Here is a 27,484-nt window from a genome sequence, read left to right as displayed (position 1 = left end):
TTTGGGATGTGACCTCCTCAAACCATAGACTAACCTCAATAAAAAGAATTCCTTAATTACACCATCAATGTGCTTGAAAAAATAAAGAAAGTTCATCTTATAGAGGCTGAGATCTAAATGTTAAAAAACTCGAAATTTAATTTGTTTACAAATAAATGTTCATTCCATTTGTTAGGACATGAACTTTATAATTTACAAAAAGAATTTATGAAAGTTGAAGATGATGGATGGTGCTTGAGGTTCTAGAGCAAATCCTACAATGAATGTCAATCAAGCTCATATGAACCAACATGTCAGAGATGTCCCAAGTGAGCTGAAGAGTGTGATCAGAAGGGTTGGTGGAGGGGGATGACACTCAAGGGAGCTAAAGAGTAAGTGGAGGGGGAGGACATGTTAGGCTGCGAACCCGAACCCGAACCCGAAAGTTCTACAGGTCAACCACCTTGTAGGTCGCTAGAAATAAACTGAGTCACATGCGGCGGACTCAATCCCTCTTCGACATGGATACATACTTGAGGCCCTGAACATCGTCGTTTTGAAGCTTTGTGCGGCGAGGTGTAAGGAACGGCTCTGACATCCCTTTGCCATCGGGGCGGAGACCTTGGCCCGGTTTAAAATCGTCCCGAAGGAGCTCACGCAAGCCAAATCCGGAACAGTGGTGAGTCCGTTACCAGTCATGACAAATCCGGATATCTTCATCCCATACGGACACCTCGGTCATGCGCTGGTGAGGCCGGTGGACCTTCCTTTTACCCCTGTAAGCCCTCTTAGCTCTCTTTACACCTGTCATGAAAAATGATTTGGATGAATAAATAGCATTTTTTGCATAAAATCATGGTGAAGAGAATGAAACTACACCAATCCAAAAAATTAGAACATTATCATATGAGTAAATCCTATAACCACTGTAGATGAGACAAATTCTCAAAAAACCACCCAAAAATTCACAAGAAACAAGATTAAGAATCACATTAGTTATACATTCTATTTTATATCATGATTTTCAAAAAAGTCTTCCTCTTTTTTTTTTTTTTTTCCAAAATTTTTTAGAAAAAGAAACTCTGCATTGCGTACCACTGGATTGGAGAGGTCGTATGTTCAATCTCCCCACCATAGCATCTTTCTCTTTCATATGCAGATCCATGGAAGATTTCTGGACTCTAGGACCTTGGTTAATATAACAATGTACACAAAGAAAAATAACTAGTTAGTTAAATGTGTATATAACAATATACACAAAGAAAAATAACAAAATTCCTGAAGTTACATCCATGGCCATACACTTAAAACCCATCCATAAATATTATCCCATCCTCATCAGTTAGTGCAGGTGTTGCCCATCTTCTCTCTAAAATCAGCACCGCACTGCAATCATGGCAACCATTACCTCTAAACCCATTGAAATCTTAACTCTCGCTTAATAATGTAATACAGAGTTAGGATCGCGGACCATTTTTATTCCACCACTTAATTCTTGCTTAATAATATAGTATATAGATAATTACCATCTCTCTAAATTTAAAAACCTCAAAATTCTAGAACATTTACAAAACACAATAATTTCCGGGTGCAAGGAAACGGAGCCAGAGCTTCCGCCTTCCTAGGAACCGCCAGCTTCTAGTTGTTAAATACCTCCTTCCAAGGCCCCTCTCTATGACTATTTCTGAAATCCCTCTCTCTCTCTCTCTCTAAGCAACTCAACCCTCCATTGCCACTCGCTCAAACGAAGCTCAATCCTCCTCGCCTCAGGTCTATTTCCCTCATCGCCCCCATTGCTGCAAGCTAAGAGTTTAGAGAAAGCCACAGTGAGTCCTCTTTTTTTTATTTTTTATTTTATTTTTAGAGCTCAAAGAAATAATCCCACATCTAACTGAGATTTTATTTCTGATTTAGGTTTTTTTTTTATTAAGCTCAAACAAGTTTAACCCCAAGTCTACAGAGGTATTTTTTATTTGATTTTTGGTTTCTTTTTTCTTTCCTGGTTATGCTCAAAGAAGAAAACCCCCATATCCACAGAGTTTATTTATTTATTAGTTATATTATATTTTTTCTGGTTAAGCTCAACCGAAGAAATGGTTCATTGCTGGTTTTCTTTTTTCTCTTTTGCTGGTTATATTTTTTTTTTTATCTTTTTTGTAGCTGGTTTTATGTTACGGCTGGTTATACGAATTTATTTTTTTATGGCTATTTATACCACCCATAAATTTGATCACCACGTACTTGGCTGAGCTGCTGGACAAGGCATTCCCAATCGTGTGCAATATCTAGGTTTCTATCACCTCTCTTCCTTTCTAAACATCTGTTTGTTCCAATTTTAGTTCGAGTCGATTGCTTGTTTCTCAGGTTCATGTCTTCGTATTTTCAATATTATTGCATACATCAGCTCTCTATTACATACTTGTTATTCAATCTTTAAATTTTCACGCTAATCAGAGCAGTTTTCTAGCTGGTTTTGGTGCTGATTGACGAAAGATGAATCAATTCAACGCACAAAATATTTAATAGACTTCTATAAAATATACTCATGTCAGATTATGTACTCCGTCCATTTATTCCTTGTTCTTTTTAGTAATCGGTTTCTCTTGGGAATTAGAGCTTATGCTTCTTATTTTACCATTACATGATTTGGGCTTGTGTTTTCTCTTTGTTTTAATATCGAAATGATTACCATTGGGACTATGATTGTCTCATCTTTCCAATATGGAATGAATCCGCATCAAGGTTCTTAGTTTGCTATGCTATTTATGTTTATGATTTTCCAATGGGTGGTTTCACCAAGGCTTGATTGGAGCTTGACTTAGATGATCAGTCCTCTTTATCTACTATTTATAGTGCAAATGTGGGCTACATGACGAAATTACAGTGCAAATGTGGTGTTTATAGTGTATTTACATATGTGGGTGTGCAGTAAGTTTGTTTTTGACAAATAAATTTTTTTTTTAGAGAAATAACATTTGGTTTTTATATATTCCATCAATCTAACAAAGCATTAGAAGAAGTTGGTGTTGCTCTTGATTTGATGGCTTAATCCTGGAAGTATTACGCTGATGCAGTAAGTTTGTCTTCTCTCAATGTTAACATTATAAAAAAAAAAGTTTGGCTGCTCTCTCTTTCTCTCTCTCTCATTCGTCTGTATTTCATAAGACCTTTGTGGTGAACTTTTAATATGGTTATGTGCTTATCTTTTCTGGTGTACTTGTGTGGTTGAAATTTGATTTTTTATTGAGTGCCTTCCTATCTTAAGTTGCATAGATATGAGATCAAATTTCAATCTTAACCATATATTTTAAGAAATGCGTTAGATGGGTTGTAGCAAGAAAATCTTATTCATCAAATGATTTTGCATATCAAATCAATGAAATACATAATGAATGGTTAAAATAGGCAGTTTCCAGCTTTCCCAATACGGAACAAGTGAAACTAGCAGCACCACAGTTTATCAAACAAGGTTCCCAGCTTTTAGGCTACTAAATTTCATTTTCCTCCCAAATTCCAGGTAAGTCAGCAGCAGGGAGATTCCCAGGGAAACTGTAAAAAAAGTTATCAAATACACTCTCTCTGTCTCTCAGTTTCTTGGAAAATCCAGGTTTGGCTCAACGATAATGGATTCAAAAGCAAGCTCTTCTAAGAATCATGCATCTACTACAATATCTGAGAAGCCAGTGATTGTTAGGGTTAAGAGGAAGGCAAACCAGGCTCCTGTTGATGCTCTTTGTAATTTAAAGCTTGGCTTCGATTTCTTCAGTTCATTTCTAGTTTTGTAGTACTTTTGTTGTTTCTGATAGTGTTTCATGTTGTTTCTTGCTAAGAATACTTAAGCCAGTTTCAAATGAATTATTTGTAGTTTATGCAGAAGCTAGGTCCGGCTCATAAATAAGCAAGGAAGGCTTTTTGGCTTTTCTATGGTTTTAAATTCAAGTCTTAAGCCAGTTTCAAATGAATTATTTCCTCATATCCTCTTTTATTGATGTAATAGTCCGTGTATATATATATACAGCAATGATCCAATGCAATGGTTGTATTATAGTATAATGCAACGACACTTCTAGAAAACCATGTTTGTGATATTTGTATGACTCCAAATTTTGCACACACACTCTCTTCATTTCAATAATCAAGCCCCCAAAAAAAAAAAGTTCAATTTGAACCCTAGATATGGTTAAAATGAATCCCCTCCAAAAACGAATCTGGACCATTCATTTTGTGAATTTCAAGATCTTAGCCTTTATAAACTCAAAATCATTGTTTTTTTTTTACTTTGTTTATCTAATGATAATAAAGCCATCCAAAAAAATTGGATATGAAAAATCCTTCTAGGGCCTAGATCTAAGCATCTCACCAAAATGAACGGCCTATGTTAATTGGGTTAAAAAAATACTTTCTAGGTTGTGTTTTCAATTTTTTCTTTTTTTGTGATTGTTCATTAGAATAAAAAGAGTGTATATTTCAAAATTTGGATCAAACAAATGGCCATAAGATGGTTTTTTAAGGTTGTTCCATCATATTACTGTACAACGGTTGCATGGAATCATTGCTCATATATATATATATATATATATATATATATATAGATATATAAAGAATTGTCTCCTTAGGTGTATGAATTTTCCTCATAAAGGAAAGCATTCAATGAATTTTTTCCTTTACTCAATAAAGAAGATTGTAATTTTTTTCCCTATAAGTGTTGATTTATTTCCTTTGTTCTAGGGTTGGAGATTAATGATAGGCCACTGAAGCGGGCGACTTTGGATATTTCTGCTCTGTCCATTTCTGATTCAATTGGCAAAGGTAAATTTGCTTTGTTAATCTGTTGTCATGACCTAATTTTTGAAGTATTTTGCTCTAATTTATTTGATATTTTTCAGTTTTTTAAGAAAATTATGAGCTACTTTTTCATTGAGAAAATTATTAATTAGTTGGTTACAGAAATTTCGAGCTTTGTTTATTCTATATGTGGTTGGTTGTAAGGTCTTCACTTTTATTCATTTTTTTCGTTTACCAAATAATTTTCTCTTTCAGGGACTGGAATGATTCCTGAATGGGTTCCCTTCAGAAACTACTTTTTATTTTTTCCTTTTTTTTTTTAGTGTAATAAATGAAAATTCTTATAATGTCAGATTGGTTTGAATAGGAGATCTGAGTGTTATTGTCATTTCATACATTGTGAGCAGTAGTCGGTGATGTTATCTAGATGCATTTGAGGAGACTTAGTCATTAAAGGTATATGCATATTGCACATGTTGTTGAAAGCTTTAATTTGCGTGTAATGTTGTCATATCCCATTGATGTTTTTAAGTTATCATAAACTTAATTGATTAGATTGCTCGAATATGAAATCTTCTTGGTTCCATTGACAGATGAAATATTATGCATGCAATGCATTCTATTAGGTAGGGTTATAGGGTAGTGGTGCAAACTGCATGTGTTCATCACATGAACAGTTTTTTGCTTCCTTATGGTGACTTGCAATAATTATATCTTGTTTTAATCATATAGATTCTGCTTACATCTCTGGTACATATGAACAGGTTATAGGTGATATCGACTTTGTTTTTCGGTAATTATTGTTGCTATCAAATGATTAGTTTTGGCTTGTTATGGTCAGGCAATTCTCCCAAATCTGTCTCTGATACATATCGTGATCTTTTGTTTATTTTTTCCTAATATTTTGAATTGTTATGCTGGCTCAGAAGAGGTGAAGGCCACAAGAATTTTGGTCCAGCGTGTGGAAACTATAAGCAGCTCTGAGGCCATACAAGATATTTTACTATCAGTTGTGGTCAGTGACTTTACATTTCCCAGTTTCAAATTGTTTTTGCATTTTAGTCAACCATTTCTCAATTTTTTTTTATTTTTTATTTTGCATTTGCCTCTGGATTATTACCTTTTGACCAGCAAGTAAACATGATATTAACCTATTAACTTATACCAGTACATACTTCAGCTGGAATTTATGATCTTTAAACTCAAATTAGCTATCACCTTAATGATGACTATTGGGTGTTTAGCCATTTGTACATATATAATAAAACAAGGGTGTTATTTTTCTATTCTTGATGGATTATGAGACAATCCAATCCTACAGTAAGGAAATTCCTGGAGTATTGGGACTCCAGAATATTAATGTCTCAAAACTATCTTTGGATGAACCCAAAAAGTCGTATCTGACAAGAACTTCGGTCCCCTGCATTCTAGCTTTTATATTCGTTCTTTTTATTTCTATACTTTCGCTTTGTTTAATTTTATGCGGTCATGTCCCTGCTTTTACTTATTCCATCTTGTTTAGGCAGCACAGCTGAGAATTTTGAAGGAAATTCTGTCCATTTTTTATACTTTTTTTAGCTATTTATAACTGACAAAGATAGCATTGAATATAAGAGAAGTGTACAAAATTACTTGAGTAAGCCCCACCTAGACCCCAAAAACACAAGATCTTATTAACAGTCTCTCAGGGAGACTATGCAATTCATGCATCTTTGGTTTCTGGAAGTTTTTTTCCTTTGTACCTCCCATTTGTGTTTGCATTGGTTGGTTGCCTAGTTTTTGCAGTAATATGATACCCATTTTGGCCTTTTTGTTTAGTTAATATCTTAGAGGTTCTTTGTAAAATCATAGTTTTCCTGATGTTTCGATGTTCTAGGCTCTTTTTTAAGTCTTTCATAATGACATTTGGCCTTTGGGCTTTGTTATCATCATTCTTGTTTTTTCCTTTGAAGGAAGTGTCAACTGTAGTATTGAGTAATATAGAGAATACAAAAATGCCCCTTTTTGACCATCCACAACATGAAGTGCTCAAACAACAAAAGAAGGGGTACATTAGCAAAAAGTGAGAAAGCAAAAAGAGCCTAAAAGGTGTAGGCCGCTACAAAAGTCCGATAGGAAGAAAGAAGGTCGAAGAGGAGAAAAAGATGGGAGAAGTGAGAGATGAAAGAAGATAGAAGAGGTTCTATGCTGTGAGGCCTGCAAGCTGTGAGTGTCAGGTAGCTCCTCCTTTGGCCAATCTATCTGCGAGTGCGTTAGCTTCCTTCGGAATATTTCTGAATGCAACTGAAGCTCCCTGCAAATAATGTGAATGTGGTCAAAGAAATGGGTTAACCTCCAAGGTGAGGTTGATTTTCTGTTTGCCCAAGTGATGACATTGCTACAACTTCCCTCCACTAAAGTTCTGGGTGTTATTAATTAAGGTGGAAGCTCGCTGAAGGCGTTCTAAGATGGCTATGGTTTCAGCTGCTGTGGAACATATGTCCCCTAAATAGCCTGAGAAAGAGAGGATTTTTCCATTGTGGTCCAATAGACTTCCTCTGTACACTGAGTGTCCCAGGTTTCCTAGGGAGCATCCATCTATATTTAGTTTTAGTGTGCTCGTTGGGGGAGGAACTTAGTTCACCTGGGGAATGGAAGGACTTGGGGTTAAGAGGCGAACACTTTACCAATTGGGGGGGCAAATTGAGGAACCCAGTTTACTACACATAGGAAGTTTCCTTGACCAGAATATAACAGAGGAACTGTGAAGAATAGAGGGTATTGGTTGTGCCTGAGCTCGAAAGGTTTGAGAATTCCTTTCCCTCCATTACTATCCAGAAAAAGGCAAGAATAGAGAGCCTCCATCTTGTGCCCAGTGTGGGGAAGCCCTTGGGGGGGGGGGGAGGGGATGTAGGCGTGAAAGAGTTGTTACAAATTTTGTGGGTAGACCCATGGCACCAAAAGATCTATGAGTTTGACCTTAAGTAGAGAGAAAACGGGACAATGGAGAAATATATGGTTGGCTGTCCTTATCCTGTTGGCATATGATGCAACAATATGAATGCGAAGCTCCCTTTTTTGTATGTGGTCTATGGTGAGGATATTTCCATGACCCAGTATCCAAGGAAAAGCCTGTATCTGTAGCGGTTCTGGGACAGTCCATATATTACCGAAGATTGGGTTATGGGCATGAAAAAGCTGCAACGAGGAGTAGAACGTTGACGCCGTGAAAACTCCTCTTGGCATGGGCCCAAATTAGTTGATCATCCCCCTCCAAAGGAACGAATACTTATTACAAGCATTTTTGAAGGCCCATGAAAAGATGTGCTTCATTTTTGGTTAGCTCCTTTCTGAACAATGGAGTGCATACTAACCGGCCTACTACCTGGTCCACATAATCTCTCATCTGAGCAAGTCTGTTTGAGGCTACCAAAAATAGTCCTGGCTACTGGTCAGCGAAGGTTTGGGTTCGCATCCACATATCCATCCAAAACTTGACCATGTCCCTTGACTTACTTTGAATCTAGACCTAGATAGGAATGGGGGCTCTGCTCCTGGTTATGCTCAACCAGGCTCCTGATGCTTACGTCTAGGAGATTTTGGGAACCAACCATCCTCATTACTTCCCTACTTGCTGCACACCACCTCTTTCCATGGTTGGTCCTCTTCTGTGGCATATTTGCACCACCATTTCCCCATAAGGGCAATGTTTGTTTCTCTCATATTCCTTATACCCAAACCACCTGCCTTTTTGGGTTTGCATGTCGTCTTCCAGGCAAGTAGATGGATTTTCTTCGCCCTTCCTTCGCTCTAGACCATAAGAAGCTTCGCATGAGTTGTTCTAGCTTCAACTCCTACACCCACACTTGCAAGAATATGGAACATTGACAGGTATATAGGAATATTGGCTAAGGTTGCCTTGATGAGAGTTATTCTGCCCCACAAAGGAAGAAACCTACCTCTATGATTCTTTTCCTCAGTTTCCTCAGCATAGGGGCAACCCTAGGTAAGTGGAAGGCAACTCTTCAGAAGCACAACCCTGGTAATGACTGAGAGCCCTCACCTCTTGCTTTGGTATCCTCACTCCAAACATCCTAGTTTTATTGAAATTAACTTTCATACCAAAGGATACCTTATAGCATCTCAAGAAGAGCCAAGTTTTTCTAGCTGGGAAGGGCAGTCATCTGTGAAGACCATGGTATCATGAATGTACAACAGATGTGAGATGAGGGTCTGATAGGTGAGGGCAGAAACCTAGGAGGGTCCCTCGGTGGAACAGATTGGAGATCAATCTAGAGACGATTTCTCCATAGGTAGCAAACAGGAAAGGCGAGACTGGGTCTTCTTGCCTCTAATCTCTCATAGTAGTAAAGTAACCCTTTGAGGCCCCATTAATAAGTGTGGAGAAGGATGTGTTGGTTTTATAGCCTTGTGCCCATGGTCTCCATTTTACCCTGAACCCCATTCTTTCTTGGATCTCATCTAATAGTGACTAATCAGCATGGCCATAGGATTTTTCCCAGTGTAATTTGAGCATTAGGCCCGAAATGGCGTCAACACAAAGTTAGAACTCTGGAGGGATGCTCTAGAATCTAAATGTTTTAAAATTTTTCAAGCTAAGTCAGATTATATGGAATGCAAGTTTAGTAAGAATCGGAGTAGAGACGAGGAAGTAGTTAGGATTGATGACCAAGAAATACCAAAAAGTGTGCACTTTCGATATCTTGTGTCGATAATCCAAGAAACTGGAATGATTGAGGAAGATGTCGCATATAGAATTAAAGTTGGGTAGGGGAAGTGGAGATGTGCCACCAGAGTTTTAAGTGATCACTGCATTCAATGAAGTTGAAGGGCAAGTTCTATAGGACAATTGTGAGACCAACTTTACTTTATGGGACGGAATATTGGGCGGTCAAGAAACTACATACCCATAGAATGAGTGTAGTTGAGATGGATGAGTGGTAAGACAAGAAGGGATAGAATTCGAAATAAATACATTTGGGAGAATTTAGGTGTGACATCAATAAGCAATAAGATGAGAGAAAGTAGACTTATGTGGGATGACCATGTATGGTGCAGACTTAGTACAACACCTGTCAGAAGGTGCGAGTTAGTTCAAGTGAAAGGCTTAAAAAAGGGCTAGGGGTAGTCCCAAAAGGACACAGTTGGAAGTAGTGAGAAAAGATATGGGGACTTATGGCCTCATTGAGGGTATGACCCTTAAAAGAGCAGAATGGCGGACTGGGATTTGTGTAGTCGATCCCAAAAGTTGGGAAAAGGCTTTGATGGTGATGAGGCCCCTCTTTCCCAATAGATGTCTAGAGTGGATGGCTTCATGGTTAATGAGTGCTCCATTTAAGAATCTGTCTACCCGCCATGAAGGCTGACTGTGATTGGGAGATGACATTCCCATTGCTTTTTTTGATCTATTGGCCAGGAGCCGAGGACCTTAGTAAGAATTTTGTCGGGGGAGTTAAGGAGGCTAATTGGCCTGAAGTCCTTAGGTTTATTTGCCCCTTGCAGCTTTGGGACTAACGCTATCAGAGTGGAGTTTAGTCCCTTGTGGAGTTGAACTCTGCAGTAGAATTGGTCGAAGAAAAGGAGGAGCTCAGAGGAAAGCATGTCCCAAAGTCTGCTAAAGAACCCAAGAGGGAAGCCATCTGGACCTTGGGGCGTTATCGCGCGCAAGCTCTAAGGCTGTCCTTTTGATTTCAGTCAAGGAGAAGGCACTTTCAAGCCAGGAGGAATCATTTTGGGTAATAGAAAGGAAGGTAAGATGACCCAAATGAAGCCTAGGATTTGGGTTCTTAGAGTACCTTACCATAGTCTTTTCTACCTGGTTGGGTTGGGTGTTAGTGTGACCAGCGACCTGAACTTGAGTTATAGCATTATTCCAACGCCTGGAATTGCCATCTTATGGAAGAAAGCCGTGTTTTCATGTGTCCTCCTAGTCTCAACTTTTCCAATGAAGTTTTTCAACACACGTACTTTGGTATCCAGTTTGGTTCATGAACATTTCCTGTCATCATTCTTCTTTTGAGCAATGCTTCCTGTTTGAGCAGGCCGGGTTTAATTTGTTGTTATCATTGTTGGAATAGTATTTGACCTCTTTTCTTCTGTTAAGAAGATGCCTTGAATACAATCTTTTCATGCAATTGTTCATTATGTAGCCAAATGTCAATGATGCAAAGACCACTGGGGCAAAAACTCACAGACCCAAGTTGGAGGAGAGGAGACTTGAGTTCAAACAGGATAAGGTATTCTCCAGCTAAATTGAGGATCAAATATGCTTTTTTTTATTGATTGAACTGCCTTTATTTGTGCTTGTAGTTTATTAGGGATGATTTTGTTTCTGCAATCACCATATATAATAGTAGAATATTATTCTAGGCTTATCCAATTAGCTATTAACATTGCTTTTGAGATACATATGTGATTCAATACTATATCTAAAACCACAATATATGTATGTATGTATGTACGTACGTGACATAAGAGTCATTTCCTGTATTGGTTGTTCCCAATGGATTATGGTTTTTCCAGAATCCAGTGGATTATACCTATAAAAGAAAGAATTGGGAGTATAGTGTATTTTCTTACATTGAAATCATGCAACCAACATTGCACATAAGCCTTTTTGAGAATGTCAAAATTGTTGTTTTCAGTTGATGATCTCCCCCCTCTGCCCCTTCTTTCTCCAGAGTATGAATAAATGTTTCTGTTCGACCTAATACTTTGTAAGCTTTGCCTTGGTGCCACAGAAGCAAGAACAGTTGCGCTCATCAGCAAGACAAAAGCAGGAGGTGTGTTTCTCCATTTCTTGATTCATTATTGGCTTAGCTGTCCTGCATTTTGTTATTCGTGTTGCAGGAATTAACCTCTCCCCAAATACACCCACACACACACACTTATTACTGGTAAATAGAAAATATCAACTTGTGAGGATTGTTTAAGGAATTGGGCTTGGGCTTGGGCTTGATATTGCTTAAGGTGTTGATGCTTGCAAATCTTCTTCCCAAATTTGAATCCAACTGCTGAACTACCCTCCAAAAAACAAACTGGTGAAGTTATTTTGCAGATATACAACAATAGAGATACCGATTCCTGTTGTGAAATAATTATTTACACTCGGTCTAGTGTTTAAAATACTGGAGAAATGAAAGCATCATTTTCGAATTATAGATTGACTATGCAACTTATTTTGCTGCTTTACCTTGCTTGCATGTTTGGAACACCGGAAAAGGGATAACAGTCATTAAAAAAATCGAGAGGAACCTATATTTCAAATATCTAGACCACCTGCCTCATCTATGCAGGTTTCTTGATAATGTCTTGACATTCTCCTAAAGCATGAAGCTGGTTAATCAGAGGTTTTTTTTTGCTCATATTGGTAAATAATGACAGTTTTGTCGGGCAATGGTTGAACATGTGAGAGAGAGAGAGAGAGAGAGAGAGAGAGAGAGAGAGAGCTTAAAAGGAACGTGAGAGTCCAAATTGGTCTCACACACCATCGAGTCAAATTTATATCAGTAAAAATAGAGAAACTGCCAATACAAACTGTAAATAGGACATATATCTCCTATTAACTTAAAATAAAAGAGAAATAAGGACTTTTAATACTTCCCTTCAAGCTGGGCCATAGATGTCACCCATGCCTAGCTTGGAACAAATTGTTTCAACCATATTACAGCCAAGAGCTTTGGTTATGATGTCTACCAACTGATCCTTAGATTTCACATATGTAGTAAACCCCTGCATGCTAGTGACCTTCACTTGAATAAAATAACATGCTACTTCAATATATTACTTCTCTCGTGAAACATTGGATTGCTGGCTATATAAGTTGCGACTTTATTATGACAATACATCTTTATAGGCCCAGCAATAGTAAACCCCATCTCGTCCATTAGTGTCTTCGGCCACATCATTTCACATATAGTATGTTCCATTGCTTTATATTCAGCCTCTGCACCAGATCTAGCTACAAAATTTAGTTTATTACTTCTCCATGTTAACAGATTTCCACCAATAAATGTACAAGTGGTTATTTGGCTTATAAATGAGACCTCTATCTGGAGCTCCCTTCAGATACCTCAAAATTCTACAAACAACATCTCAATGAGGGATCCTTGGAGAATGCATAAACTGAGTCACTACACTTGCTGCTAGAGCAATATCAGACCTAGTTATAGTGAGATAAATTGGCCTGTCTACAAGTCTTCTTTACCTTCTTGGATCCTCAAACAACTCCCTCTTATCAGTCAAAAAATTTTGTATTTGAATCTATAGGAGTATCAACTGGTTTAGCCCCTAACATTCCAGTCTTTGTCAACAAATCAGTCACATACTTTCTTTGTGACAAGCTAATGCGATGCTTTGATCTGACTGCTTCAATTCTTAGATAAGAAGTCCTTAGCTGGCAAATCCTTTGTCTGAACATATTGTTTTAGGTGCCTCTTCAAATGACAGATTCCTCCTTGATCATTGCCTATAATGACAACATCATCAATATATACAACTAAGACAATTATCCTGGAGTCCTTGTTTCTAGATAAACATTGAATGATCTGCATGGCTGTCTCAAAATCCATATGCCACGACAATTTCACTAAACTTTTCAAACCATGCACGTGGGGACTGGTTCAGACTGTCAATGGTTTTCTTCGACTTACGTGCCTTATCTGACTCCCTCTGAACAACAAACCCAGGTAGTTACTCCATATACACCTCTTGTAAATCACTGTGGAGGAAGGCGTTCTTCACATCAAGTTGTCACTGTGGCCAGCCGTTGTTTGTTGCTACAGATAGAACTACTCGAACTAAGTTTGGTAGCAGGTGCAAAAGGCTCAGAGTAATTTGTTCTAAAGGTTTAGGTGTATCCTTTGGCAACAAGCCTGCCTTTTAATCGCTTGATGGTGCCATTAGACTGGTATTTTACCGCATAAACCTAGCAAAACCCAACAGTTCTTTTTCTAGCTGGTAACTCCATGAGCTCCCATATCATTCAAGTTGAGTGCATCCATTTCCTCTTCCATTACTTTCTTCTACCAATATGAGATAGTGTTTCCTAATAAGATTTAGGGATAGAAATAAATGAAAGAGCTGAAGTAAAGCTTTGATAGGATGGGGGACAAATTTCGAAAGGTAATAAAATGAGCAATGGGATGTTGAGTACAAGATCTTATACCTTTATGGATGGCAATAGGTGCATTGTCATCACTAGACACAGAATGTGAGTCAGAAGTAGGACGTATATCTATAGGCGAAGATGTTGATTGAGTAGTTGGCTTAAGTCAGTGAAGGGTGTCCATTCTGCAATTTCCTTCTCATGTAAGACTTTTATGGATTTCTCTTGGGAGACATTATGAAATGTAGAAGTAATAGGTTAACTGGTCTAGGAAACTGAGGTGAAGAAGTATCAGCAGAAATAGTAAGAGGAACTATAGAAGATGATGACTGTGAGACCTCTTTTGGATTAGGGTAAAGGAAATTTGCATTAAGCATATGACCCTCTTCTGAAAAATAAGGGTTATTTTAAAAAAAGGTAACATCAACACAAGTAAATTTCTTTCGCTAGCAGTGGAACTTGTTAAGAGGGAAGTGGAAGTAGAAGGTTTGACACTAGCGTACTGTATTGGTTTAACAAGTTTATTATATTCTTTTCTTGTAAGCACAATAGAGTCACTAGCAGAATTTGTCTGTCGGTGATGATCACTAGGACCATTCGGATAAACATCATTGGCCTCAGATCTATAAGTAACCAGATTTGCCCAAGCGGGCTTACCAATCTTATCCCAACATTTATCAATTGTATGATTTGTACGCCTACAATGCGTACACTTTTCAAGTTCCATGACTCCTACCTCCATTATCTCTACCATGACCCCTTCCCAAGTGACCACCATGTCCCTACCTCTGTGTCCATCACCTCTCCCCACAAATGTGTAATGCCAATCCATCATTGATACTCAAGCCAGAAGGTGTGGGAGAGACAGATATGTTAACATGTTGAATGTGTGCATTTACATTATTAAGTGGATGGCAACTCACTCGCAAAATCTGTCCATGAACAGGATGGAACTTGGGATTAAGACCTGTTCTTCACTTTGCTTCCTCTGTGATTCTACATCACTAAATACAGGCTGATCGAGATTCAACTGGCTCCACATACCTCTAGCAGCACTGTTATATTTACTCACACTCTTATTACCTTGTTGCGATCGAAACATTTTCTCAAACAGTTATATACCCATGAGATGTTCTTATCTGATGAATATGTTTCTTTCAGAATGTCCCCAGATTTCTTTATTAGTGTCAAGAAACATCTCATTTGCACTTATTTGAAGCTCCACACTACTCCACGACCAAGTTCTCTCTCATCCACTCTTTATATCTACAATTATCCTTAGTCAAGTATTTCAATTTCCGCCTAGCACCAAGGGATACTTTAACAGACCGAGCCCATACAACATAATTGGACTCATTTAAGTTTATTGAAGTAATTTGTATCCCCACATGTTTAGGAAGACCGAAGGTTCCAAGTTTAATTTCATTAGCCACAGGTATATGAAATAAAGGTAAAGGGGCCAACCAGGGTCAACCGAATACAATCTCTCACACCACGCCTCGCAGAATGCTGAGAACATCTTTCTCATATTAAAAAAAAAAAAGAACAGAGAAATTCTTATCATTTGGATTGGAACATAGCCACTTTCTCACACTTGAACAAACTAGGGCAGCATCACATCACACCACGCTACCACTCTTTGAGTAGACTAGGGCAGCACCTGTCTGCACTTAAGATTTTTGACTAAACTTCGGGGAATCATCCATAGTTGCCCACAAACCTCGATATTCAAAGAGCAATCACATGAACAGCAGTACCACCACATCAAACCCAGACCCACATGGGTTTTTGCGCACAAAAAAAAAAAAACAATGAAACTAGGAAACAATCCTACAGTCAAGATCGAACAACCCTAGGAAGTAACCCTTTTTGTCTTGTTAGGGTAGAAAAAAAAAATCAAGAGTGAAGAAGATTAAAAGGGAAGAAACATATTTAGGATAGAAAAGAAAAGGTGGAGGGAAGAAAATGATCAAGCTCTGATATCCTATGTTAGAGAGTGGAGAAAGAGAGATGAAAAGAAAAGGGGAGAGGAAGGGAAAGCAACATGAGAGTCCAAGTTGATCTCACGCACCTCTCAATTCAGTTCTATACTTTTAGAGAAAGGGAAAAACTGCCCATACAAACTGGAAATATGACAGATAGATCCTATTTAAATAAGTAAAATAGAAAAAATGACTTTTAACAATAATCATCAATTATTTGTACTTTTCTTTGGTGTTTCTTTGCAGGATCTGGCTAAAAGTGCTCGTTTTGAACAAATATGGAAGAGCCGCAAGGGAAACGAAGAAGCACATCATGATAGTTTTGTGCGTGAATTTTGTCATCTCTATGATGTTGTCCGTGTCGACGAAGACGAGCGATCTTCAGATAGGGCATCAAGGCAAAACAAAAAAGACAGGTGATTTTGTTTTGCGAAGAATTTGTCCAGTCACCAATGGGTTATAGCTAATCATTGTTTAATGGGGTCATCACTTTCCAATAAATGATGGACACTAATGGAGAGAAGTTGGGAACTGTCAAACAAGATGTGACCTCAAAGATGGGTCCCTCTCCATCCCATCACTGTCCATCATTTCATTGGACTGTCATGCCTAATGGACTATTGTTTATGTCCATTGAAAAATTGTATGCTCTCCTTTGGGTTTCTATTTTCAATTTAACAGTTTTATCAGATTTTCTGTTGCTATGTCTTCTGAGTTTCTTTTAGGCATAATCTCTCTCTCTCATTTTTTTTTTTTTTTTGTGTGATTCAAACTGAGGAAAGGTTTCCATCTTACAGTGTTTGTGCCCACTTTACTTATTGGGATTGTATACTATAAGACCATTACTTTCGGTACAAGGTGGTCAAATCAATCATAGCTATTAGATGTGAATCCAATCGCTTGAGGTGTTTCATAGTTCAAAAAATTTTCTTTGGACTTTGAGCCCAATCACTTGAACACTACAAGCCACCCCGATTTCACTTCCAACAGTCATAATTGATTGTGAACTTGTAAAAGAGGTAAATGATCTTCTTTTGTAATTTCCTTATTTTGATTGTTTCTAACATGTTTTGGTTGATGCAGAGGTGCTGCTTTAGATGAAGGAACAATCCTATGTAATTACCTCCCTATGCTAAGGGAGTGGGTTCCTGATGCTGCTGATGAGATTGAAGCTGAATTGAATGCTTCTCATAAGCAAGGTATTCTTCAGTTGGTTGTGCATTTATTTCTTCTGGGTGGCCTACTTGATTACCTATGCACTAGCAACTAGATTTGTAAATTTTACAAAACTGAGACCAGTTCTCAGAAAAAGGATGGGAATTTCCAAAGATGATGGAACTGACACAAATCCATATATATATATATACACACAATGACACCATTTACCTTTAGTACAAGGTGGTCACAATTAATCTTGCCCATTGGATGTGAAATTCTATTGCTGCATTTATTCCATTGACCAAGCTCTAAACTTCAAAAAAAAATTCTAGAACTTTGTGACACACCCAAGCTACTAGATTTCACATCAGATGGTTGTAAGTAATTGTGATATCCTTGTATCAAAGGTAAATGGTCTTGTATCAGGTGGTTGAAGATGTGTCATTGTTTGGGCACAGAGTACAAAAGAAAATTTCTCGAATGTTGTACACACTTTTATCTATTGGATTTCACATCCCATGGCTAAAAGTGATTGTGACCTCCTTGCATTAAAGATAATTGGTCTCATAGTATACAATCTCATATTTACACACACACACACGCATGCACGCACGCACGCATGCACGCACACACACACACACACAAGATGAGAAATGGTCGCCTTTGTAATATTTTAAAAAAGAGTGGATAGTTTTGTCATCATGTTGAAAGCGGTAATTGCCTTGCAGAGTTTTGCAAACTAGTACCTTCTGCACCATAGTTTTCAAAACCAGTACCACATCTCAGTTTTCTTATACAGGCATCAGTTATTAGTTCATGCCTTGATATATCTGTACTTCTCTTACGAGTTCCTTATTTTCAAAATTCCTTGTTGAACTCATGAAGCTAGGCCCTTGCACCTTCCTGGTTTTACCGTGAGTTGTAAACTAAGTGAATGCCATGCCCAGCCTTCTGCTTGAACCTTTGGTGTTTGGTCTGGGTAATGTAGCCTCATAATTTAGTTTGGTCCCTACATTTCGTGAACATACAGAACCCATGAGGAGATCCCTAATTTGTTAATATCTATTTCTTCCTACTTTCCTGTGTGGCCTGGACAACTGCTTTTAGAATTAAGAGTTTTGTTGCGATGTTTACAGGTTCAGAAGTCATCTCGATACCTTTACCTTTTTCTGGATTTTTATTTGATATTATCAAAAATAAAAAGGAAAGGAAAACTTTTGGTTTAGCTACTGATTTCTTTCAATTCTGAATATTTAAATATTAGAAGAGTGGAAAACTAATGATTATCATTGCAATGCTTGTGACAAAACTTTGTGATGCACAGATGAATATGTATATGATGTATATGCTGTGGATGATAACCGAAGTCCTTTGGACTCAGATGCCTCATGTTGGTTTCCCAGGTGAGGGTTCTTTCTCATCCCTGTTAATTTAGGGAATGTGTATCATAGTCAAATGGACCATAAAAGAACCAAAGTCCATTGGGTTCACAAGTATTCTATGAAATGAGATATGGAACATCTAATGGGATCCTGTCATGTCATCTAATGATATATGTGTGTTGGCTTGAGAAAGTGTGCAAATTGAGGAGGAGCTATTTGGTGATGAGCCTGCTGATTCCGGTGAGGAAACTGATGATTCAAATGGTATGTTCTTTCTAGTTCTGCACTTTCAATTTCCAATCCTTTACTTGGTGTTGTTAATCTCCACTATCCTTCACTGGGAATGGATGTTGAGTGTGACTTCGGAGCATAAAAACGATTATGAAGTATTGTGTCAAAAAATTGGAACAGTAACAGTAAAATGATCATGTAATTCTCTCTCTTGGAAACTGATATATTTTGATTGCAGCTGAAAATAACCCTCGGAATGACTACCCTGACGAATCATCTGAAGACGAGGATCTTCAGAGCAAAAGCTCCTCCTACCTATCTGAGGAACCGAACAGCGATGATGATCGTGATGGTGACTACTACTATGGTAATGATGATGGTGATGATGATGATGGATTAGACCATGATGCTAGGGGAACATGGATGTATAGACGATGACATGGCTTTGTATGATACAACAGGAATATTGGAGGTGAGTACTCCCATTACTTTTGCATCCTTTCAATCAAATATAGCTCTAAAATGATATATATAATTTACTGTATATGGTGAAAGAATTTCCTTGTTCTTGGTCTTTTATGGATCAATGAAAATGACCCAAATGCTGTTATTCATTATGGGTATGAATTATACGTGCATTTTTGTTGTTCTCATTTTTGAAAAGGTGGGCCACCTTGTGTATCCCTGTTTGATAAATTGTAGGAGTAATGTTAATGATTCAGGTATGTATGCAGGAACTCATGGCTTGGAATGAATGATGTTTATGAGTAATCATTTCTCCTCAAGCTGTTCGTTTTCGTGGCAAGATGTAGACTCGCTGTTGGGGGCATGATAGTCATTTTTGAAACCCATGCCAGCGGTTGACTCACAGTCATGCGTTGTGACTTGTTAGATAGGATGCTCTTGATCTTGTATATGATATTGCTTACATTAGACCATACTAATATTATGTTTTTTTTACCCCCCTGCTATGGTCTAATCTAGTGTTGTTTGAGTCTCTCTAGGTTGTTGATTTTCCGACGCACTATAGTTTGAAGTGATATAGGTTCCATGTGGGAAGTGTGCATACCCTGCTGTGGTTCATTTTTTTTTAATGTAATTTAGCGGTTCACATATTTGAGGGCTGTAAATCGATGTTATTTTTATTTTTTTAAAATTTTATTCATACAAAAAATTGGGGTGTACTTACCTCTGATAAGAGTGCGCCCAATAAAAATATAAAATAATTTAAGTAGAAAAGTTTACTAAAATACCTCTAAATGTTTATAAATATTTTAGGCAATTTTTTATTTAAAATTGTATTTATTTATTTATTGAGTCTGCCCTATAAAGATGTTTGTATGCCTCAATTTAAATGTGAATAAGATTTATAAAAAAAATGATAAATAACAAAAAACAAAATCAATTGTGCAGCCATCAAATCCTATATTCCATCAAAAATATTGAAAGGGTGCTTATATTTCAATTTTTGTATGAAATATTTTTTATATTTTATTGAAAAAGGAAATCAATTTGTAGCTGTCAAATCGGTTTATATGAAGGGTTCCATCTTATGAAAAATAATTTATAAATTAATAATGTATCATAGTGTGAAATTAGCATGTGATGCGTGCTGTTTGGCATTTGATGTCAGGTTAAAGGAGGTATCAGAAAGGAACTTTTAGAAAAAAAGCTTTGTTTATTTGGGGTACCATTTCATACAATACCTTTCATACCAATTGGTCCTAGTGTGTCCTTCACTCCATTTCCAATTGGTAGCTAATTGGTGTGTGGAAATATTATCTCCCCGAACCTCAAGATAACTTTTTTATGTAAGTAATTTTTGGGAAATATTTTCATACGAATTAAATGTGCCTTCGAAGAAGGGTTTGTATGAGTCAGGAGGCTCGACCATTGAAATGAGTTCTCTCTCTAGAATATATTTTATATATGGATTTTGGATTAAAAATATTGAGGAATGTTGATAAGTAGTAACTTGCAAAAATTAAAAATTAGAAGCATAAACAAAATATTTTGGCATAATTTTAACACCATCAATTTGAAAACTTTTTGCAACTATTATTTTCCGACATCCATCTCGATGATGAATGTTACATGCCTCAGACGCACGAACTTTTTCCTTGTAACAAACATATTTACAGAAGATTGCTGGCGTTGCAGGTTTTTGCTTGAGTGGCAATATATGTTTTGTTGAACATGGGTTATAAAGCTAAATGTGAAATATACTCAAAATTATAATTCTATTCTAAAAATTTAAACCGATTGTATATAATGACACCATTTGTTTTTGATACGAGGAGGTCATGTGACCATCTGATGTGATATCTAATAGTTTGAGTATATTACAAAGTTCAAATTTTTTTTTTTTAAACTTTGAGCATGGTCAATGAAATAAATACAGCCATCCAATTTAACATCTAATGGTTCACCTTATATCAAAAATAAATGTTCTCATTATATATATATATATATATATATATTTTTAAGTTTGGAATGATTCAGGACCTCTCTCCTGCCAAATCCTTCTTTCTCTTACGAATTACAAAGAACCAATACATGAATCCTCCAAGAATCATAACGAGTACCACTCCCTCTACAACACTACTAAAAATCAATAGCCTCGGTCTTAGGCTTGAACTTTGATAACAGCCCTTTACGATCCCTCTTGGAGCCTTCACAAAATACACCAACCCTCTCTCTCCTCTCACTTGCTTCACACCACCCACCAATCCATAGTGAAAACATTCCGAATTCGGCGAATATGAATACAAAGCGGCCGCACAAGAACAATTTCCAGCGCACATTTTTACGCATATGTCCATACTACTGGTTGTTATTATCGAATTTGTTCTCAAAATTGTGGTAAAGCCCTCTAATTTCACCATTTCTGTTGACCCATTATGGCAAAAATCGCTGGAAAACTCGCCGGAAATGCAGCTGGAGAGATCATTGTGAGGCCTAAGAAATGGCATACAGGAGCATGAATTATATAAAGTACAAGCTTGGTAATCCCCACAAGTTAGGGGCATATTGCATGGACCCATTAAAACTTGATATACACACTCAAATTTCCTTTTCATTTTTGAATATCTATAGAAACCCAAGTTACCGTTCTTGGCTAAGGCCAAAAGCTTGATGGGTCCTGGAATATCTGGCGTAAAATTGCCAGAAATTTTCGAATTTTTATCAAAAAAGTTCAATCCTGATGAACCCAATTTAGAGAAATAAATAGACTGGCTTTCTGGTGGCCGGAATTCCCAATAAGAGTATTTTTGGTGGCCAGAATTTAAGAAGAGGGCGGCTCCATCGAGCTGTAATTCAAACGAGTAGAAGGTTCTTTGGTCGCCGGAGAATGATGTAAGCTTGCTTGAATTGTAGAGTTTTTGGCCCCAGAGTAAGATATCAGTTGGGAAGTCGAAGCTCTGCCATTTAACATGGTTTTTCGCCGTCATTAATACGAGATTTCCAGTCTTGTGCAGTAGTAATCTCTGTCAGAAAAAGATGGAAATTAGGGGAACATAAAAGGCAATTATTAGAAAAGCAGAATATTGATGAAAATTTGAAAATTGCTTATATAAGTTTTACATCGAAAATGATAGTTTCAAAAGAGATAGTTAGAGTTTATGAATGCCGACCGACCCCTAATAGTTAGAAAAAAAAGCTACGTCAGTATGAGAAATTTAAAAAAGAAGGGAGAAGAAAAAAAGTGAAAGTCCAAAATGGTTATCAGGCCAAACCTATGGACTATTCAGATGAAAGCAAGGGACAGCTTTAAGCAAGTATATTTTATTTAATTTTTTTAGATAAAAGAAATACTAATTTTGAATTTAGATATTTTCCCTTATAATTTTCATTTCATTTACTCACAAACTACTTTATCCTCTCCTTTATGATACACAAATTTAGAATACAACACATGTGTATGCTATAGATATATCATAAATAGCATAAGGAGCATGTGCATGCTATGCTGTATGTATAACACCATTACAAGAGGATTCATGACATGTGCTTGCATACGCAACAAGTGTGTGTCATGTACCTGCACGCCTTGTCCAGAAGTCCCTGTACTCCACCCAATGCTCCCTCTCGAGTCCTTCAACTCCAAATTTCCGGCTACCGTGAAATCCAAAATACATCTTTCCGAAGGCCGGAATACCGAAAACTCGTCTGAATTCCAGACCACCAACCCACCGGAAAACACCTTCAAAGAGCAATAGTAGTATTCTTCGCCTTCGTGATAATCCAAGCTTAAACCAGCACGGACAGGTGGGAAAATTCCATTTGTTTCCATGAAAATCGCTTTTCCGGAAAACCCACTCTGGTTTCCCGGAGGGATAGGAAGGATCACACGATTTCCGGTGAGAAACTCTGCCGAGCAAATGCTAAGAGACAACAAGAGGAAGAGAAGAACTATGGTTATAGTGGCTGGAAAATCAGGCAACATGTTGCCTGAAATTAAAATACCGAAACGCATGGGAATTTTCCGGCGACTTGGCCGGAAAAAGGAGGGTGTTCTGTCCAGAGGCGCATGTGGAATAGGATTTTAAGGTGCCATTTTTGGGTTGAAAGTTGAAATAGAGTTATTTTAAGTGGGAAATTGGAGGGCCCACCAGAGATTAAGAAAAACAAAGACCATATTGCCCTTACCTTGCCTTAAATGGCCGGCAATCGTCACCTGTCAATATGTCCCCATAATATAATAACCAACAGCTGTCACTCATAGGCTTATCACTGTCAATCATTTGGTTGGACGGTGATGTAGAGAAACTAGCTCCGTACGGTTTATTTAGTTGCCCTTGTGCAATGGGATCCACTTCCACCAGTTACTAAAAATTCGACGATCGGATCGGTTACCTGTGGGTTGGATCGGGATAAAGAGGTGGACGATTCTAACTGAAAAATCCCCATCGTCACTTAATTTTTCTATTGGATAAGGTTTTTATGAGTCGATGACTTATTTATTTAAATGAATCCTCTCTCAAAATCTATTTTAGAGATGGATTTTGGATTCAATATTTTAGAGAATGAAAATCGCAACCATGATTCGTACGAACTTGAAAGCAATAAATTTTAAAAATAAAAAAATAATTACTTTTTTTAAAAAAATAGTTTTAACGCTATCGATTTTAAATTTTTATAGGCATGGATGTTAGATGCATCTGATGATGCCATAGTAGAATTGTTTGACTTGAGAATAGTTGAGGCAGACCAAGAGAGCTAGAGTCGAGACTCGATTTTTCATAAGTTGAAACTCGATTCTTCAATCTCGAACATTTGCTTTTGCTCAAAGGACTCATTTAAACTGAGTTTTGAAGGGAGTTTTTTAGATAACTTAGATCAGGCCAAAAGTGGGGGTACTTTAAGAGACTATGAAGGTCGTTATTTTCTCTTACACCGGGCTTGTGGCAACATCTCAACTAATCAAGCTGAAATTTGTTTGCTCCTGTAAGGATCGGTAAGTTATTGTTACCAAAGGAATTACAAGATATGTATTAATTGATGGCGACTCCTTTAATGTTATAAAATGGTATAAACATGAGCAAAGGATTCCATGGTCTCTTCATGTTTTTTAGCTGAAGATCTAAGATATTTGCTCTTCCCTTGTGCTTTGGGTTTCCTTTTATCACGTCTATCGAGATACCAATGATGCAGTCGAAGCCGGACGTTTAACCAAATTCGGAATATCCTTACCTTCTTTGTCTATTTTTGATGCTCTGATTCCAAATGTGTAATCTGATGCTATTAACTGAGTAATTTACAACTTTACACAAATTTAAATCATTAATTACAAAATTATATTTGAAAGTAATTAAAGCCGATATAAAACAATGGATTGGAAAATATGCTATATATCGCATTTCTACTTTTTAGAGAATTTTAATTACAATTGTTGTAAAATGTGAGATATAAAGATAATCTGTAGATACATTTTATTTAAAAATAGTAGTTTAAAACTTGCCATTATTCCTAATTTCCTCATGTCAAGTAGATATTGATTTCCTAGTTATATTTTTTGTTTTAAAAAAATGTTAATGTAATATTTTAAGTTACTCAGAATATCTTTCCATGAGCAAATTACAACAAATTCACCGAAAATTACTTTGAAGAGGACAAGAAGATGGATCAAACTTAAGAAAAAAGATGAAACAAAGGTCTTCCACATGGCCACCATATTTCTGGTTAAAGAAACCATATTGACTGCAGGTGGATGAGCAAGAGGGTCAAAGGCCAACTTGATCAGCAATATTAACAGGCTCACTACCCAAAGCAGTATTAATATTTATTCTGTTTTTTTCGGGAAATTCAATGGTAGGAATCCAATTTGGAGATGTGGTATTGCTGAAAGTCAACTGCTAACCATTTAAAAAAGGGGTTGAGGTCGTGGTGGTTGTATCCCCACATCCAGTTATCATTAAATTACACAAAAAATAAAAATAAAAATAAATAAATTGCTAACCACTCAAGCTCAAACCCAATTCCTATTAATACTTAAATCTCACTATAAATTTTTTTTTTAAGAGTTGTTTAATGTTACCTAAAATCACATCTTTCTCTTTTTCTAAATAGTAGACTGGAACATTGTATCTAAAAGTAAAATTTGAGATTAGCATTTCTAACACCCTTACAGATTACCCGCAATCAGAGAATGGTCCCAAAAAAGTAGAGACATCCCACATTCAGAGGAAATGGTGGACTCCATATTTTTTGTGTGAATTCAATATTTTTTTTATTTTAATCCCTTAATAAGATTTATGTGCTTAAAGTTTGGGGTCCAACAGTCCTCTACTTTTTAAAATGACTTATGCTACTGTATAAACCCATTGAACATATAATATTTATTCCTCTTTCTTTATTATTAATTAGGTCAAGCTTAAAAAATAGAGGACCATAAGGGAATTTATCTGAAATAAAGCGCATTTTTTGTCCAAATAACATCTAGATTGTGACTTATAAATGTGCCATGCTTAATATCAACTCATCAAGAAACAAAAAGGGGCATAGGGTTTTTTTTTGACATAGAGTGCAAAGGGTGGAGTTTTGGGGCATTTTGTAGGTGGATGGCATCATGGAGCTAGTGACAAATTATGGGGTCCTTGTTGCATGTGTTAACAAGGGTCCCTCTATCAATCATAACTTCCACTCTTGCTTATAACTAGTGATCCCCACAATATCTTTATGAGATGGTGCACATGTGTAGTCCACTACAAGAAAAAGGAAATGAAGACTTCTAACCCATGGCTAGCCATCTAATGGTCATCAAACTCGGTCGGGTAACTCGGATGCACTAAGGTGTCTGGTTTGGATGACAAACTTTAAAATCAGGGTGAGTCTGATTCTGACTGTTGAATTTTATTTATTTTGAGATCCTGCCGGGTTGGGCAACAAAACTTGCCTAGGGAGCATGGCTCATTCGAGTCGGACTCAGACTAGGGAACCTGAAGAGTCCTAATCTGAGTCGTACTTTTTAATAGCTAATTTTAGGCATAAAACATGTGCAGGACGAACCATTTCGATGTTGTGTCCTTGACTTGCAGAGAGAAAGGTCATAACGATCTAAATGTGGTGCATGTACACAATAGGTACACCGAGTATGATACAACATCCACCGTCTGGACAATGGATTTAGATGGACACTTATTCAAATAGAATCAAGTCCATATATTTTTAATGGAGAAAAAAAAATATTTGTTTTTCTTTTTTGGGGCAAATAAGCAGAAAAAAAAGTTACATACTCACTTTCATTCATTGGCACAAAATGATAGCATGAAGATAAATGGAAAAAAAAAAAAAAAAGCCCATCGTGCAACATACATCGCAAACCAATGGTGAGAAATTTGAGTAATGTTCTTTCTTGACACAAAATGGTGACAAAGGCTAGGTGTTTTTGCCATCATAAACTTGTTTATTGTCTATTCAACCAAAAAACAAAAACTTGTTTATTGTCTCAATTATTTTTAATCTTTGGCAAGATAAATGGAGCGAAATAAACACAACTATTCTATTGGATGTTGCAAAATAGCCAACAATTATTAAAGTAATCCACCCAAACTAGTATTTGACAGGTTTTAGCTGTTTGATCAGCATATTTCGACTTGTTCAACCGACAAAATAAAGTGTGCAACTTTTTCTAATATATTTTGTGTTTTTAAACAATTGTTGCTTTTAAAATAGTCTTAAAATCTGTCAAACTGGATAGACTGCAGTCATCCTAATTTTGACTGAACCTGATCCCTCACTGGTTCAATAATTGACTGATAACAAGAGTGTATACCTACTACATTAATCATACATAAAACCATAGTTGATGCTCAGGGTGGCTGAATTAAATTGAAACCTTAAAGATAAATAGAGTTTAAGTCCCAGTTTGGACATTCACCTTTATAGGTGGTAGCTCCAAGACATTGTGATTGCGCCAAGAATAGGTGGCATACCACCATTTATAGGTGGTAGCTCCAAGACATGATTATAGTTACAAAAGTAAATAACCACACTCACAACTCCGAGGCCAGCCCAAGCCCATCTCGTTGCCACCTTTATTTGGCACAAAAGATCACAATCAACCCTAACTGCTAATGTGGAATCGGGTCGCTGGAGATGTACGATTGACTTAAAGTTTGAAACAATTTTCCTCACCTTAAGTTTGAGACAATTTTCCTTACCTTAAGTTTGAGACAATGTTCCTCACCTTAAACTTTCTTTTAACCCCTCCCAAGCTTAGATAAAGGATATGAGTTATGTTAGGTAGACAACTAATGTGAAACTTTGCCAAAAATTTTCTTCATCTGGGAAAGGATTTGGTACGTCCTCTTGCATATGGGGCTTCTACGCCAACGGTTGTGATTGTTTTTTTCGATCAT

General features: G+C 37.0%; 2 protein-coding genes across 6 annotated transcripts; one reads left to right on the top strand and one right to left on the bottom strand.

Moving 5' to 3' along the window:
- Positions 1-1,653: 1,653 nt before the first annotated feature.
- RDM4 (RNA-directed DNA methylation 4) lies at positions 1,654-19,738 on the top strand. 4 transcript variants are annotated; one of them, XM_020666709.2, is made up of 14 exons: positions 1,654-1,805; positions 1,894-1,941; positions 2,988-3,052; positions 3,497-3,714; positions 4,708-4,788; positions 5,691-5,779; positions 10,914-11,000; positions 11,505-11,546; positions 16,099-16,268; positions 16,936-17,051; positions 18,335-18,413; positions 18,586-18,656; positions 18,862-19,095; positions 19,358-19,738. In XM_020666709.2, exons 4-13 carry the CDS (start codon positions 3,603-3,605, stop codon positions 19,059-19,061), a joined length of 1,047 nt encoding a protein of 348 aa, XP_020522368.1. In that variant the 5' UTR covers positions 1,654-1,805; positions 1,894-1,941; positions 2,988-3,052; positions 3,497-3,602; the 3' UTR covers positions 19,062-19,095; positions 19,358-19,738. The 4 variants fall into 4 exon arrangements, with proteins under 4 accessions (XP_020522368.1, XP_088731126.1, XP_011623067.1 ...); XM_088875000.1 differs by lacking the exon at positions 1,894-1,941; XM_011624765.3 differs by lacking the exon at positions 2,988-3,052.
- Positions 19,739-21,117: 1,379 nt separating this feature from the next.
- Positions 21,118-23,190, bottom strand: LOC18433555 (D-mannose binding lectin protein with Apple-like carbohydrate-binding domain-containing protein). Of its 2 annotated transcripts, XM_088874999.1 has the most exons (3): positions 22,666-23,189; positions 21,733-22,111; positions 21,355-21,581 (listed from the first exon to the last, which is right to left on the bottom strand). In XM_088874999.1, exons 1-3 carry the CDS (start codon positions 23,098-23,100, stop codon positions 21,502-21,504), a joined length of 894 nt encoding a protein of 297 aa, XP_088731125.1. In that variant the 5' UTR covers positions 23,101-23,189; the 3' UTR covers positions 21,355-21,501. The 2 variants fall into 2 exon arrangements, with proteins under 2 accessions (XP_020522327.1, XP_088731125.1); XM_020666668.2 differs by having other exon boundaries at positions 21,118-22,111; positions 22,666-23,190.
- Between the last annotated feature and the right edge of the window lie 4,294 nt (positions 23,191-27,484).

The sequence above is a fragment of the Amborella trichopoda genome, chromosome 8, assembly GCF_054954075.1.
Source record: "Amborella trichopoda isolate Santa Cruz 75 chromosome 8, AtrichopodaSantaCruz75HAP2 v2.0, whole genome shotgun sequence".
NCBI classification, from domain to species: domain Eukaryota; kingdom Viridiplantae; phylum Streptophyta; class Magnoliopsida; order Amborellales; family Amborellaceae; genus Amborella; species Amborella trichopoda.
Note: the sequence above shows the minus strand (reverse complement) of the source record. Positions and strands in the feature narration are given on the sequence as shown.